The sequence below is a fragment of the Palaemon carinicauda genome, chromosome 42 (assembly GCF_036898095.1).
Source record: "Palaemon carinicauda isolate YSFRI2023 chromosome 42, ASM3689809v2, whole genome shotgun sequence".
Classification (NCBI taxonomy): Eukaryota; Metazoa; Arthropoda; class Malacostraca; order Decapoda; family Palaemonidae; genus Palaemon; species Palaemon carinicauda.
Genome location: NC_090766.1, coordinates 5,690,411 through 5,707,614, shown reverse-complemented (window position 1 = coordinate 5,707,614; position 17,204 = coordinate 5,690,411). Strand labels below are relative to the sequence as shown.

The 17,204-nt window shown below is 40.6% G+C and overlaps 1 protein-coding gene across 2 annotated transcripts in view; it reads right to left on the bottom strand.

Moving 5' to 3' along the window:
- Positions 1–17,204, bottom strand: part of LOC137632806 (serine-rich adhesin for platelets-like) — a 49,123-nt gene that overhangs the window by 28,306 nt on the left and 3,613 nt on the right. For both annotated transcript variants that reach the window (XM_068364906.1, XM_068364905.1), the window contains exons 2-4: positions 8,026–8,206; positions 5,551–6,967; positions 2,481–2,515 (exon numbers count right to left, since the gene is read on the bottom strand). In XM_068364906.1, the coding sequence (XP_068221007.1) occupies positions 2,481–2,515; positions 5,551–6,967; positions 8,026–8,206 (1,633 nt within the window). The remainder of the gene's footprint in view (positions 1–2,480; positions 2,516–5,550; positions 6,968–8,025; positions 8,207–17,204) is intronic.

Sequence of the window (17,204 nt, the reverse complement as noted above, 5' to 3'; positions counted from 1 at the left end):
CGAGGCACGCCGCTACGTAGATGCATGATGGAATAGATGCCGACCAATAGGAGAGTAGGATCGTATGGTAGTAACTAGCATCTGAGTAAGGAGATAACCCATGGGAGCGCGGGAGGATGGCGGCGAGTTTACGGCTGGCGGCGCCCTAATTTTAAAATTAGCCTAGGCGGTCGGGCGAATCATGTACCGTGACGCATTTCGTACCATGAAATTTTTTTTGTAATATGAGTGGCAAATTCTTAGCATCTCATTTCGCAGATTGAAAATTTTTTAAGCAGAAGCTTTCGTATTGAGAGGTATCACTGTACAGGTAACTATTAATATATGATAATACAAAAGGATAAAAAGTTGAAAGCTACTGAGAAATAAACTAGCAGCCATTTTCTACTCCCATCTGCTAATTCCCCTCAGTTTTTTATAGCAACTTTGGTTAACTTTATCCAATCGCTATTGGTTTGCAAATTATACGCTACGTATTTGGAATGCATTCTTATAATTTGCAATATGCATGTGGTAGGTACGCTAAACATTCAGTATACATACACGATACATACACTCCCATTCCGCTTTCAACACGCAATTACCTGTGAGTTGCGGATAAAAGCTGAACATAGAGAATAACAATGGACCTATTAGGTATGAATAATGCATACACTATATTGTGAATATATTAAAAACTCCCAACCACAACAACAAATTTTCGCAGTTCAAATATCTCGGAGCAGAAGAAACACCCAGTGCAGATGCATTGGGAACACGTGAAGGTTGGGCAATTGATTCCAGCATGAATCACAAATACAGAGTATGTTTGGCAAATGCCAGCCAATATCATGAACAATTGTCATAATTCACCAGCAAAGCCTGTGGGACAGGACCTTAAGGAAGGTGACAGAGCACCTCTTACAAGGATCATGTCTACAACGGTTAACAACTGGAACTTCATTCGTGGTGGACAGGGGACCACACGAGGAAAATTGGGTAAAGGCTATGGCGCCCGTTTCCTATCCCAAACCTGAAAAGAAGAATGATCTGAAACAAAAGGTCTTTGACATTTCGTAGAAAGTGTAAATTTTTGAAGCATTATGAACAGTAGGCAATGTACTAGCTTGCGTACGTTATGGTAAAATAACAGGTTTGTATTAATCACAAATACAGAGTATGTTTGGCAAATGCCAACCAATTTCATGAACAATTGTTGTAATTCACCAGCAAAGCCTGTGGGACAGGACCTTAAGGAAGGTGACAGAGCACCTCTTACAAGGACCATGTCTACAACGTTTAACAACTGGAAGTTCATCGGTGGTGGACAGGAGACCACGCGAGGAAAATTGGGTAAAGGCTATGGCGCCCATTTCCTATCCCAACCCTGAAAAGAAGAATTATCTGAAACAAAAGATCTTTGACATTTCGTAGAAAGTGTAAATTTTTGAAGCATTATGAACAGTAGGCAATGTACTAGCTTGCGTACGTTGTGGTAAAATAACAGGTTTGTCATTCGTATGACAAATGGTTGTTGGATTTAAACGAGGTAGTTATGGTCTGGAGGTATAAGCTACCTGATAGTCCGTCTTAGTTGACAAAGGAACTTATCCATGAAGATTTTCCAATTGCTTACATGTTTGGGCAGTGATAGTACGTTCAGAGCATGAGTCTTTGTGTGACATGACATCACAGCCATTGTGCAGAGGAATAAATTTAGGAAATTTGAAGTGGTGAACTGAAAAACAACGTTCCTTTGGTAAATGGCCTAATGTGCATAATTGAGGTCCACAGCTTATAATTAGTGACTATAATTTTGGAGTCTAAGAATATTTTAGGTTCACAGTATTTTATGTTTTATTCCAGCTGTGGCTAGATTCTGGAATGATCTTCCTAATCTGGCAGTAGAACCTGTTGAACTTCAGAAGTTCAACCCTACTGCAGATGCTTTTATGTCGAACAGGTTGACACAAATCTCTCTTCACAGTTTACATATAACAGATCTATTTTAGCGTTACCAATCTTAAAATATTTTATATTCTTTATCGATTATTCCCATGAATAGCTTATTTATTTCCTTTCCTCACTGGGCTACTTTTCCCTAAAACTAGGGTTTTAGCTTATAAAGTAATAATATAAACATATCTTGCACTGAAAATACAAATAATTATCAGTGAAATTAAGTACTTTGCCTTGTTCAGTCTACAAATTTATCAAACAAAACAACAATCCAAGATAATTGAGAGCATTTGGAAATTAGGGCTCCTAAATAATTTCCCTAAATCTGCAACTGGTAAGGCATCTTCTCTAAATGCACATGTTTATGAACTAAACATGACATGATTTTGATATTCATTTGGATTAAATGTTGTATGCCCGTTAGCTTACGTATAAAAGAGACGCCAGGCAGAATTCTAATTTCTGATTAACGCAATCCCAAAATCACTAAGATATCCATAAGACACAATGAACAAACAACCAAAAAACACTACAGTACTCACCATTAAGACGGTTTCGAAAACTGAGGGTAGTTATGCTGTAAAGAGACGGGGAAAAAAATTAAAATGCATAATTTAATAAGCTATCTTTAAAATAGTAAGAGAAAGACTAGATTGGATTGAGTTTTATTTTTTTAGGCCAGGGAAAGTTACTGATGAGGTCAATCAGGGCCATCGTAAATAGTTAACTCGCTTTAAAAATATAGAGCCTGATTAAAACACAATTTGAGAGAGAGAGAGAGAGAGAGAGAGAGAGAGAGAGAGAGAGAGAGAGAGAGAGAGAGAGAGAGACTCCCCTAAGGTATTTGTACATTTCCTTGACTTTTCTATTCATAATAACTATTTTCTTTATTGTGAGCAAGAAAGGATAGAGGTTATATGAAGTCCAGGTAACATAATATACAAAAGCATTCTCATATTTAAGAATAAAACACTGGCCTACCTACTTTAGTTGTCTTCAATATCATGAAATGATGTTATCAATACTGAAATGTATCACAGAACAACATCTTTACTGCATCACACTACTAGTTCCCTTTTGGGCATAAATTACCAATTTCCTTTCAAGTTATATCAATTCAAATCCCATTCTTTCCAAAGGAACCTGTTTCTTCATATACTGATATATGTTTACTAGTTTACAATTTAATGATTTTCATTTGTAGCCGAGATAAAATACATTACCTCCAATTTCTCTATTAATCAATATCATACAAAAATTAAATATAAGAGCATCTAACTCTAGAATGCTAAGATTCCAGCATGGCAAAAAGGTCATATTACAAACTAGGAATTGGACGATAAATGGGAGTGTCTAGACAGTGGTTCCCAAACTGGGGGAAAATTTGAAGCTTACAGGGGGGAAATAATTACACTACATACTAACTAAAGCAAGCAGAAAATGTCCTCATAGTACGTGCCCTGATATTAATACACTGGTGCAAAAGAAGCAGTCTCACTCTTCTCACTAATTTAATTGTAAAGTAGAAGAGCAAACAAAAGTCCTTTTATTTTTTATTAACCGGCTCTATGGTTACGCTTAGCTGTTATCAACTGCTCTCTATCCAATTTACTCTGTAATTATATGTTTATCAGTATTTTTACACATTTGATAAATAAATTAGTAAAGCTCAAGTGTGTTTTAACTACTCTTCCCCTCATACACATGAAGGGGGAAATCTGGATGGTTGAACCAGGTGCAGGGGGGAAATGACAGAAGAAAAAGTTTGAGGCCCACTGGTCTAGAAGCTATTACAGTAAAAATAAAATTGAAAAATCAAAGATTGAGATGATTTGGACACATAAGTAGGAAAACCAAGGAATTAGACAAGATACATGAATTTGGGCCACAAGGTCCCACACTGGAATTTGGGAGTTCATTCATCACTCATGTGGGGTTAAGGAAAATCATTCCCACACACTCATTATTACGAAGTAAAAGTTTTGAGAAAGGGCATCAAGATGGAAGAGCTGTAGTTGGAACTTCACCAGTTCAAACTTGCAGGGAATGATTTTATGTTGAACAGGCGGACTGAAGTACCTTTCTACAGTTTATATGACAGTTGTGGGGAATGAAAGTGATGGAGAGACAGAAATTGAATGTGTTTGAGATGAAGTGTCTAAGGAGTATGGCTGGTGTATCTCGAGTAGATAGGGTTAGGAACGAAGTCGTGAGGGTGAGAACGGGTGTAAGAAATGAGTTAGCAGCTAGAGTGGATATGAATGTGTTGAGGTGGTTTGGCCATGTTGAAAGGATGGAAAATGGCTATCTGCTAATGAATGCAAGAGTTGATGGGAGAAGTACGAGAGGAAGGCCAAGGTTTGGGTGGATGGATGGAGTGAAGGAAGCTCTGGGTGATAGGAGGATTGATGTGAGCGAGGCAAGAGAGCGTGCTAGAAATAGGAATGAATGGCGAGCGATTGTGACGCAGTTCCGGTAGGCCCTGCTGCTGCCTCCGATGCCTTAGGGGATTCAGCATTATGAAGCTTCATCTGTGGTGGATAATGTGGGAGGGTGGGCTGTGACACCCTAGCAGTACCAGCTGAACTCGGTTGAGTCCCTTGTTAGGCTGGGAGGAACGTAGAGTAGAGGTCCCCTTTTTGTTTTTGTTTCTTTGCTGATGTCGGCTATCCCCCAAAATTGGGGGAAGTGCCTTGGTATATGTATGTATGTACTCATTACTTCTCCTAAATAGGCTATTTCCTTATTTCATTACCTCACTTGGCTCTTTTACCAATTTGGAGCCTTTGGGCTTGTAGCATCCTGATTCTTGAATTAGGATTTTAGCTCAGTTAGCAATAATAAGAATAATTAGTTGAAGGGTAAAAAGTAAGTGCACCTAGAGGTCAAGGGGATGTTGCTAAGACCTTCAAGTAATGCCTACAAGGCACCACTTGAGATGGTAAGACTCAGGAAATCATGGAAAATGGTGATAGATGAAGACATAAATAACAGACTTTCAGGAAGATAGAATACATGGTAGAAAAGAAAGAAAAATCTTGTTCCAAGTTCAAATTAATAAAGGAAAATGTTTTTTTAAAGGTATTAACCCTTTTACCCCCAGGCTATTTGGAAATTTCCAACCCTTAACCCCCCGGGGGTTATTTTTTCCCCAGCACATTTTGCAGTATATTTTTTTTAAATTGCTCTAACAGCCTTAATTTTTGTCATAGAGAGGTCAGGTTGGTCTCATTCTCTTGGAAAATGCCTGAATTTTCTCAAAAAATTATCAAAAATATGAAAAAAAAAAATTTTATAGCATTTTTTTGCAAGAACGTACCGGTACGTCCATGGGGGTAAAGGGATGGCTTTTGTGAAACGTACCAGTACGTCCTTTGGGGGTAAAAGGGTTAATCGAGTAATCCTATCTACAGTATATGCATTCAGCATGCATCGAACAATAAAATATATTAAACATGATCATACTTCCAATTACCATCAAATTATAATCGAACCCTACCATAAACTCTAAGAATCCCTTCCTTTATTATTATACTATGATTTAATCATACTTCCCAAGATGTGCAATAAAATCATCCAAGTGCAAATAAGGTAAGGGCGAATGAAACTTACTTGTGATGATTGTGATGGCGAGCTTCATCCTTTCGAACATAAAACGAAGGGGACTGTAAGACAGATGCCAATCCTTTACTTAGACTTGCACTTCCCGGCGCACTTTCTTCTCTTTTGGCTATTACCCTGCGACGTTTGCTCACTCTTTTGGGATGCACAGGATTGGCATCTTTCGGGGGTCGACCTCTCGGTCTCCCCGATTTTTTGACTGGCGGTGGTTTGACTTGACATAATTCAGAAGCTTTGGTCTGAAGAGAACTATCACTATTGCTTGTAGGCTCCTGAAGTGCACCAGCAGTATTGCTGTTAGTCTTTGCAGATGACTCTGAGGAACTTAAACTTTTGGTTTTGCTGGCAGAGATGGAATCCTCGAACTGACTAGAATTACACAAAGTTCCTGAAGTGGTCGCAGATGGCTTAACATCGTTCTGTTCAGCATCACTACGAGAGCATCTCTTCTCATCTGGCTTTGCATTAGAGGAATCCTCATCATTCATTACCACTGATGGTTGAGTAAAAAGCCTTGGCGATGCAGATGTTGGAGGAATGTTAGTTGCCGGCACAGAAGATCCCGAATTCTCCAACCCACTACCCCGCAACTCTGGTAACTCATTCTGTTTTTCACATGTAACTTTTTTCCCTAAATTAGGAATAGCAGATGGTAGGAGCAACATAGAATTAATCTTAGAAGCAGGATCATCATAACCACTATCATCGCTAACTATAGATGTCGCAGGAGACAGAAAATTAGCCTCGTTAAATGATAGTAAACAATTTTTGGCTGGATCAGAAGCTTTCTCAACAGCGGCAATGCTTCTTTCTGGGTTTCTTTCTGTTATGGCAGCGTCACCATCTACTAAACTGCAGCTACTACTACTCTGACCAGAATCGTTCTTAGGGGAAACTTGTGAAAATGCTGAACTCCTACTTGGAATGTATAACCTATTATTTAGAGAATCTTTAGTTGCTGCACTTTCCGTATCCTTGGCATCAACGTTTGGACTTGGGTCTTTCTTGTTGGATGTCATAGGAGATTCAAAACCCTTCATCCAAGACTCTAATTCGGAGATTACAGGATCAAGTTTCTTGTCCTCACAGACAGAGGGAGCAGTCACAGGGATGCATTCCTTACTTGATTGCTGATCTGTACTTTCCAGATCTAAACTGTCAAGCAACTCGAAAAATGAGGAAAAATTGTTCAGCTCAGATGTTCTTTTATCATCAGAAGGCTTTGGACAAGACACAGGGTTCTTTGCTGCAGTTTTGGGTCTATTATTTATATATCTTTGAAGAAGGTTTTCTACTTCTCGGTCAGTCGCGGAGTCAAACGAACGAGCTGGACTGAATCCAGGACTTCGAACATCACTTTGGATTCCGCTACTACTGCTGCTACTTCGACTCCAATGTTGAATGTGTCCTGAAAAATAAGAAAAACATATAAAAAACAAAATCCTTTAGAATACCATTTACAACCTTCAAATTCTTATTTAGTTTAAGGAAAAGTCAAAGCTAATTAACATTGAATAAAATACTTAAATTAGGGTCTGTAACCCAACACCAAATACAATCCAGTACCTGACATTGAAAACTTGCACATTCAATTCCTTACAAAATAATATGTATTGGCATGGGATATCAGTGTTACTGTTAATGTTCACGGGACCAAATTTTCTTATCAAATTCTAAGATCAATTTAAAATACAATACACTTCCATTGAAGTACCTTGGTATTCATAGGATGAGTTTCTGGCAAAAGCCAAAGAACTGGGATAAAAAAGGTCCTTCAGTGCTAAGACTTACATGGAGGGATATCCTTAAGACAAGAAATGCAACATTTCAAATGATCTTGCCTATGTTTGAAATAAACAACGTATCTTTAATCAACAAAATAAAACGTAACTTTATTCAACAAAAAATTAAGCATTATATAAGTTATTTGATAACATTACTATATTTCAAGAAATATTAAATTCATACAACCACAAACATAAGTTTAGATGGTAAATAAAAAATTGGCCAAATTAACCAATATTTCATTATGATACCTCATAAGATTACATTTTGATTTGATTGAAGGATATAAACATAAATCTTAAAAATCTCAAAATTGTTACAAATATTTAAAGTATCTTGCATTTTTCCCAAATACACAAACCTGCGTCTTTTCATAAAAGTACAATTTAGCTTGGCTGCACCAGCTAGGACAAACATGCATAGAGTACTACCTTGAGCACCACTCATAATCACAAGTATGAAAGAACACAAAGAAAGAAAAGCAAAAAAATGTTAGGCACAACACAGCGTAGAGTGATCATAGCGGATGTCAATTCTATAGGACGACCACGAACAAACAAACGAGAGAGAGAGAGAGAGAGAGAGAGAGAGAGAGAGAGAGAGAGAGAGAGAGAGAGAGAGAGAGAGACTTATATTTAAACCAAATGAGGGAAAGGCCAGTGGTAAAAAATAGAAACTTACTTTGATTTGATGCAGGAAGATAGACTTGACTTATATTACGATTAACAATACAACTCCAAGGTGACACATCTAGGTGAGAATCACAGTCTTCATTGTCACATGTAAGAACAGCTTCGTCATATGAAAATTGAATGGGCCTAATGTGACCCTGTCCACAGTGCTGGCACAAGTACTCGAAACTCTGAAAGGGGGAAAGCAATTTGTTAATAGATTCAACTAAAAAATAGAAAAACTTTCTATAGATATTGAGCAGTAAAAATTATTCTGTACAGTATACAGTACAGTGTACAACACAAATTTTTTTAAATTGCAATACAATCTCTTCCAAAACTGCCATATTTAATAGATCAAGCCTTTCTAAACAAGAGTTTTGCGGCACAATACATCTCTAGGGCGATAGAAAAGCCTTATCCATAATGAAGCAAAAATTACTTGTATTCTGCTTGTACTGAACTTTTGATATCCATAAAAAATCTTTTGCTACCTCAAGTGAAAACTAAAATGACATTGATCCCAATACATAAGCATCATCAGTACTTGTAACAAGCCAAGAATTTCCTGCTAATTGCAATATCATACATATATATACCAAGACACTTCCCTCAATTTCGGGGGGGGGGGGGGGGGGGGGTTAGCCAACATCAACAAATCAAACAAAAATAACAAAATAATAAAAGGGGACCCCTCCTCTCTATGTTCCTCCTAGCCTGATAAGGGACTCAACCGAGTTCAGCTGGTACTGCTAGAGCGCCACAGCCCACCCTCCCACATTATCCACCACAGATGAAGCTTTATAACACTGAATCCCCTACAGCTGGTACCCCCATGGTCATCTAAGATTCTAAGGCACCGGAGGAAGCAGCAGGGCCTACCGGAACTGCGTCACAATCGCTCGCCATTCATTCCTATTCCTAGCACGCTCCCTTGCCTCTCTCAAATCTATCCTCCTATCACCCAGAGCTTTCTTCACTCCATCCATCCACCCAAACCTTGACTTTCAAGTAAGATAGATTCATAGATTAAAGTTTGACAGAAAGACAGTGCAATACACTTGGTGGTAATGGTTCGAGTGGTCCAAAGAAAGTTTCCTTATATAATTTAACAGTTTTGATATGCTTAAAAAAAATGAGAATCCCTACTACTAACTAAAAGGTCACTCCAAGATTATCCCCTACAAAATTAGGCAATCAAATCAACGGATATAAATGGATATCAAGGGCAAGGTTAAGTACCAAGATGTTGCTTCTAAATACCCAAGCCTGTCACTCAATATGCAACTACGGAGTGATCATTACCAAAAACTTTCTCTACCACATTAATGTAACTCTAACATTCTCCACCTTATTTTATCCCTAATATATTTCAAAATGTCATTACAGTATTTCAAAATGAATTGCCCTTTTCTTAGCTATATAAACTTGATATATTTTATATGGATATACTTTCAGTTTAAGATTGCCAGCTTAATTAATTTTGTGGTTTCTGTCAATCAAACAATCAAGCTTGCTAACAAGGTAATAAAATGCCGGTCACAATTTCAGTGCCTTGATAGCAAGCTTGATTAATTGAGCTAGCTAACAAGGCAATAAAATTCCTGCCACAATTCCACTGCTTGTTAGTTAGCGAGCTGGACTGATTAATAGGCTGAAACCCAAAAATCATTCAAGCTTGCCAACAAGGCAATGAAATTGTGACAAGAATTTTCTGGTAGAGGGGTTATCACCCACCATTAACGAGTAGATAAAATGAAGACAGTTTAAAGTAGCTGGTTGACATCGACCCATAATAATACTAAATACTAAATGATAATGAGTGCACAATTATCATCATTCTTTATATGCATATAACACGAAAAGATCTAGCATCTAACTTCCAGCCACCCCTAGAGATACTACCGCTAGAGAGTTATGGGGTTCTTTGACTAGCCAGACAGTATTAAATTGGATTCTTCTCTCTGGTTACAGTTAATTTTACCTTTGCCTACACAAACACTGAATGGTCTAGCCTATTCTTTACAGATTTTCCTCTGTTCTCATACACCTGACAACACTGAGATTACCAAATAATTCTTCTTCACCCAAGGGATTAACTATTACATTTTAATTGTTCAGTGGCTACCTTCCTCTTGGTAAGGGTTGATGAAACTTGAGCTATGGAAGCAGCTCTTCTAGAACACTCCAAAATCCAACCATTGTTCTCTAGTCTTAGGTAGTGCCACAGCCATTGTACCAGTTTTCCACTGTCTTGGGTTAGAGTTCTCTTACTTGAGAGTATACTCGGGAACACTATTCTATCTTATTTCTCTTCCACTTGTTTTGTTCAAGTTTTTCTAGATTATATAAGAAATATAGCATCCTGCTCTTCCAGCTTAGCAAGTAATAATATATGCATGGTATGGTTAAAATTGTAATTATTTTCAGATTTCCCAGATGTTGCAATACAGACCTGAACCTTGTAAACCTAAATGTACATTTTGCATGCAGCGATTGTTGCGATCATCGCTGAGCACTAATTACATTTATTCCTATGTACAACCCACGGCTAATTAGCTGGGGGGAGAGGGGGCAGACGAGCCACCCAGCTTACACACAACGGTGACATGAAATCACTTTTGATTGCAGGTAGGACTTACAGGGGATAGGTGATGGCAGGCCAGTATGAATAAAGAACTCACAGTTTGTATACTGTAGTTAGGAAAGATACAAATTACTTACACTTTTGTCATTTGTTCCAACACCTAAAACAAACCCTTTTGCCCTTTACTATGGAGACTCACCCTTTGGTGGGTGGAAATCCTAACCAACTGTATGATAATTTGACCTGGGTTGTGACTCTGTAAGCATTGGAATTGACCCTGGTTGCAACTAGAGTTAACATTCTTGTGAACACTTTAAGAGATTGAGTAAAGACAGGAACCTCGCACCCCACGCTGGCAAATCATTTCTCATAGAATAACTAAAGCAGGAGCGATCCCAGACTTCCACTTGCTCTTAGCGCATGTGGTGCCATTGACTTCACTCCCTCAAGCGTGATCCCCGCATGCTATAGCTCGTAGCGTGACTTGAAGAAATTGGGAGACATTGTACACGGAACTTTGGATCTACTTCCCTTCTGCTGTTCCCGGGCAGGATATGGCTTCTTGGACGAATCTTTGAACAAGCCAGAACTCCTGCTTCTCGTTTCTGGTCCGGACACTTGTGGTTTCCTTGGTGGAGGAGCCGGTCTGAAGGACCTAGAGCCCACTGAAGGACAAAGTCTTGACTCAACTTCCTTCATCAGTCAACAGCCCTCTCGACGTCTTCTGAACTGAAGAGAGAAGGACCCTCCAATGTTGAGTTCCTAAGTCTCCTCACCTATGACTTCGGAACATACTTCAGACTCACTGCCCAGGGAAGTTAGTTGTCATTTCCGGTATCATGGTCGTCATCCAACTACGAGCTCTCACCCACAGGAGCCCAGGGTGGGTCGTAGTTATCATTGTGATGCCTGGAAGATAAGCTCAATGTCGTAAGAGCCTCCCTCGCCGTTGTTATTACCGTTCATGTCGAAAAACTACGAGCCTTCTTCTAGATCTTGAATGAAGCTCTAAATGTGTGGTTTTTAGGGATGGTCTTTGAATCCTTACTCTCACTAGGGAAAGTAAGGAATTCTATCAGCAGGGAAGATTTTATGTCCTCCCTGCTCCTGGAGGAATCGGAAGCATCCTTCGGTGAAGAAACGGGAAAAGGTCGATCCACTACTGCCGATATAGTGCGTTGTCCTGGGGTGGCAACCTTGACGGAAGACAGGCGGTAGGTTGACATCAGAGAGATCTCGGACCCCAGCTTGTATGGGGATGAAGGGTTTCTCCTAGAAAGGGAGTTCTGTTCTGCCTTCTCCTTTTCTTAGTTGGCATCACCAATGTCATCTCAAGTTGGGAAAAGTCTTGTTGCACTATTTCCGAGGCTCCAAAAGGGTTGTGCAAATTGGATTTGATCGGCGACACAATCATCGGGGGCTGATGTTCCTAATATGTAACTGGAACAGCAGTCCCCCGCCTCGTGTCAGACGGAAGAGAAGAGAATTTCAAAAGGATCGAAGTCTCCAACGGGATACGCGGTGTATTAGTAGAGGCTGCTAGTACCTGTGGGTTTAGCACCGGCCACCTGCCAAGCTAACTGGTCTCACAAAGGTGTTGAACCAGGGGGTGTCTTCAAAGGTCAGCACTGTACAAGTTACCTTACTGGGAAGACCATGGGCTGGAGATGGCCTATGGGGAGTCCATACCTTAGCATCTGTATGGGAGAGAGAGCTCTCTTAGCTGATCTCAAGGGACTGGCATGGTGTCTCACTCTAGTTTGTTAGAGCTAGCTAGAGAACGAGAGTATCTGGGAGAAAGCTTCACTGGATCCCGGGCTGCATTCCTGTGATGTTGCGGGAGGGCGACGGGATGGAAAACTTAGCTCTTCTGGGCGATTGCTCGCTGCTGGGAGGTCGAGTGGTACTGGGTGTTCACACTCCGCTGAGTGGCTGTGCGCTGATGAGTGGTCGTGAACAGCTGCTTAACTACTCGCTCATGGGCGATGTGGAAACACAAACAGGAACTGGATCATGAGCTGACACTGAAGACCTGGAAAAGGAAGTGTCGTGAACATGGGTAGGTGGGCGATCATGCAATGACAGGTATTCGCATTCAGGAAGTCTGGATCGTGAAGAATCACGAGGACCATAGGCGAGGAGTCACGTACTGAAGTGCACCCACAAGCTAGAAACTAGTTGAGCTTTGAAAGGCAATAGTGAGCATGATCTTTGGCATGCGCTGAAGCCGATGGCGAGAAGTTGACTGCTCTCTTGCTGAAACGTAGTGGAGCGCTGGGGCTGGGTCACGTGCTGAACCACTTTGGAACCTGGTAGATGTCTCTGGATCGTGGCGAGCGTTCTTCGTGATCCCCCTGTCTCCGCTGCGAGAAGAGGGTGAAGAGGTGGGGTCTGTGCTTTGATGAAGAAGGAGCGATGGTCTGGACTCCCCGGGGGAGTGACAAGAATTCTTGGACTCTGAAGCAGGAACAAGATGCAGCGAGGTTAGAGCGCATCGAACTGGGGGGGAAGCAACATCAGATGGTGAACCACGGTCGAAGGGGCGAGAGAAAGGCAGTGACAAAGTCGGCCGCCTTCTCAAAGTCCCATGTGACAGAGACTACTCCTTGGAGGACATAACCTAAGGACAGGAAAGGTGATTCTCAAAAGGAACAGGAACATGCCTTGGACTTTGGCCCCCTCCAAAGGCTGACCGAACTCAGAACAAGGAGGAGAGCAGTCGTCGGCGGCTGGAACTGCAGCAGGTGAAGCTGAAGTACTCAGGTCTGGAAAAACTGCGCTGGACACAGATGCAGGGAACTCCCCTGGTACGAAACCTTCAGAGAAAGATTCACGTTCACCTCTGAGGAAGCTGGTGTGTGCTACCTCCCTGCTACCAACTGCAGCAGATCAAATAGGCCTTCCCTTGACAGAGGAGCAACAACATCAAGGGAAGGCCAAATCTGCAACAAGTCATCAACAAAGAAAGACTCTCCTAAAGAGAAGGGCGGCTCTGCTTCGCTACAGGAAGCAGCAACGTCCTTCAAACCTTAGGGTTGTCCTGGGATTAAAGGGTCAACACTTTTACTTGATCGATCCCCAGGGGAGACAGCGAGAAAAAGCTTCTGAAAGAGATTGAGGGGTGAAAGAAGAAGTACGAGGTTTCTTCAACTTTGAGGACTTCTTGCGCCATCTTCCAAATCTCTCCCACTGGAAGGATGACTGCTCCCGATTCCTCACAGGTGCCGTCCTGATTACATGGTCATCCTCAGCAGGCTGGACACAGCGAATAGGGGTAGGTCTCAACCACATACATGAAGGTGCCGCATTTGTGCCCTTCAGGTGTAGGACAAATCCACATGATGACCAGAAGAATGAAAAAGAGAATAATGGCAATCAGTGTGGGTGGTGCAGAGAGACAAAAGCTCACTTTCAACAGAGCCAAAAGTAAAAGTGACGAGACAACACTGGTGTGTGCGTGTGAGAGCAGGGTGACTGGTACTACCCTCCCTATATCCACTATATAACTAGTGGTGGAGTAGTTACACCTCGCTAAAAGTCTTATAGCTAGTCTTCCAGCTTCATCAAAAGTATATTACCTAATAAAGAGAAAGTGTTTGTATCTAGTGTTGGAATAACCTAACATTCCTCACAAACAGAACCTAACATTGGGTCCTTTAACTGGCCAGACAGTACTACATTGAATCCCTCTCTCTGGTTATGGCTTCTTTTTCCTTTGCCTACACATACTCTGATTAGTCTGGCCTATTCTTTCCGCATTCTCCTCTGTCCTCATACACTTAACAACGCTGAGACAATCAAACAATTCTACTTCGCTCAAGGGGTTAACTACTGTACTGTAATTGATAAGGGTTGAAGAGAGACTTTAGTTATGGCAAGCAACTCTTCTAGAAGGACACTCCAAAATTAAACAATTCTTCTCTAGTCTTGGGTAGTGGCATGGCCTCTGTACCATGGTCTTTGGGTAGTTCTCTTGCTCGAGGGTACACTCAGACACATTATTCTATCTTACTTCTCCTCTTCTTGAGTTTTTACATTTTTTAGTTTATAAATGAAAGATTTATATTAATGTTGTTATTGTTCTTGAAATGTTTTATTTGTTCATTACTTCTCTTGTCCTATAGTTTATTTATTTCCTTGTTTCCTTTCCACACTAGGCTATTTTCCCTGTTGGAGCCCCTGGGCTTAAAGCATCCTACTTTACCAACTAGGGTTGAAACTTAGTAAGTAATGATATTAATACGCTACCACACCTTAGACCATTAGACTGTTAATGACAACCTTGAATTAACAATAAGGTAGAGACACAGAGCCATTGTGGGCAGCTACTCCCCGTAAGGACAAATCCTAACTTAGGTTAGGTTATATTCTAGTTCTCATATCCACAGCGAAATATGATCAGTTCAGGCATGAAAATATATCTTGAATCACAAATGGCAGCTATGTCATAATGCTAAGGATAAAATCACAAATTATTAGTAATTTGTATTTTTCCTAACATACTTACCGAACCCCACACGATTTCCCGGCCCTAGGCCCAGGACAACGGCAAGTATGCTCCATCGCACACAAACACAATACCGCTAGACACAGGCACGAAGCGGAAAAAGAATGAGAACACTAATAAGCACAAGCGAAAGCACAAAGGAATTAAAAAGCCAAAGCACAAAGTTAAAGCACTAAGCACGAGGGAGAGCACAACGGACCATGCGGTAACCACGTGGCCACGAGACACAAAGGGTCGCACTGAGATCAGAGGAGCGTCGAGATGATATCACGACGCGACCAGAGAACTTACTGGAGATCACGACCCACGCGCACATGTGGCATACCTCGGGTTTGCCCTCAGGGCACGTATCCTTCCGCTAGGCCTACCATTACAGAAAATGGGAGTAGGGTAAACTACACAAAACTCTGGTCGCTTAAGAGGAGGTTCCAGGTAACTCCTAAGAAAGTGTTTCGAGGTAAGTCTCTGTGTTGGAAAAATGAGAAATTAGAAAAATTAATTCAGGGGTAAATTACCTGTTTGTGATAAAAGTTAAGAGCATTGAGATGATGCGAGTACATGTATCATCATCATATATGCAGGCGGTGTTTGCGTCCATACTCGACAATGTACAGGGAGAGTAAATAGTGTACGTTTGGGTAACATAAGGGAAAAATATATGGTACTCTACTAGTTCATGTACTGTACTTGGAAAGAAATTACTGTAACTCTTCAAATAAACAACCGCTGCTCTGCAATTCCTCCTATCCCTAAAGAGCAACATTCAGTTCAGTTACTGGGCAGAGGGATTTGCCTTTCTATCAGCACATCCTTAGCTTTCTTCTCTATTCCAATTAATTTATTTTCTTCTCTTTTTTTCACATCTGATATATATTCTTTTCTTTTCTCAATTCCTTCTTTCTTATACAGGACGTTTCCTATTATCATCTTCGTATGGCTGGCGTAGTTCTATTATTTTCCTTCTCTTATGGCTACCAGCACTGAGGTAATCCAAGGACCTAACATGTCACCCTAAGCAGGTAAATCATCTTCATATCTACCTTTCATCTCCTAATCCCGCCATCTCCTATGGTAGAATGGCATTCAATTTATAACTCAGTACTGTACTGAAGAACTTTTGGCTTCATTATAGAAGTGCAATATTATCTAGGTCACTGGAACTTGCATAATCTAATAGATATATTGCCAAGTGTACTGTATTTTGAATCCCATATGCTACAGGTGGAAATATCCATTAACGCAGTTATAGATTTTAATAAAAAATCCAGGTTTTACTACTTTAGTCATCTTAGCACATACCAAAAGAGCTTCTTTCCACAATGTAATTTACACAAAAACTGATAGGAGGTGCTATCATCATCCTCGCCTCCTACGCCTATTGACGCAAAGGGCCTCGGTTAGATTTCGCCAGTCTTCTCTATCTTGATCTTTTAATTCAATACTTCTCCATTCATCATCTACAGTACTTTGAGCTTCATAGACCTCAGGCATGTAGGCCTGGGTATTCCAACTCTTCTAGTGCCTTGTGGAGCGCAGCTGAATGCTTGGTGAACTAATCTGTTTTGGGGAGTGCAAAGAGCATGCCCAAACCATCTCCATCTACCCATCATCCTGATCTCATCCACGAATGGCACTCGAGTAATCTCTCTTACAGTTTCATTTCTAATCTTGTCCTGCCATTTAACTCCCAATATCCTTCTGAGGGTTATACCTTGTTCTTTTGTTAACTTTGTATAATTGATAATTACGTCGAAATACTAGCCCACGGGGCTAACGCATGTAGCGTAGTATGTTCAGCTTGCAATAACACAGGAGCAAAGAGATGTTTAATCGCAAGTGAAGTGAGCATTCGGCAGAACAAAACTCATTAAATTATTAGCTAAATTAATTGAGGAGGTATTTATAGTACAACGAACACTACCGCGAACAACTCCGTAGAAAATAGGATGGATAATTACGTTTTCCAAGCGTCCAGAGTCCTAGTAAACAAAAACTCCAGCCTTATGAATGTGTTTCATTGCTAATACTCGATTTTGATATACAGGTAATAAATATTTTTCCCTAATTATGATGACTGGTTGATGCCTGGTGGGAA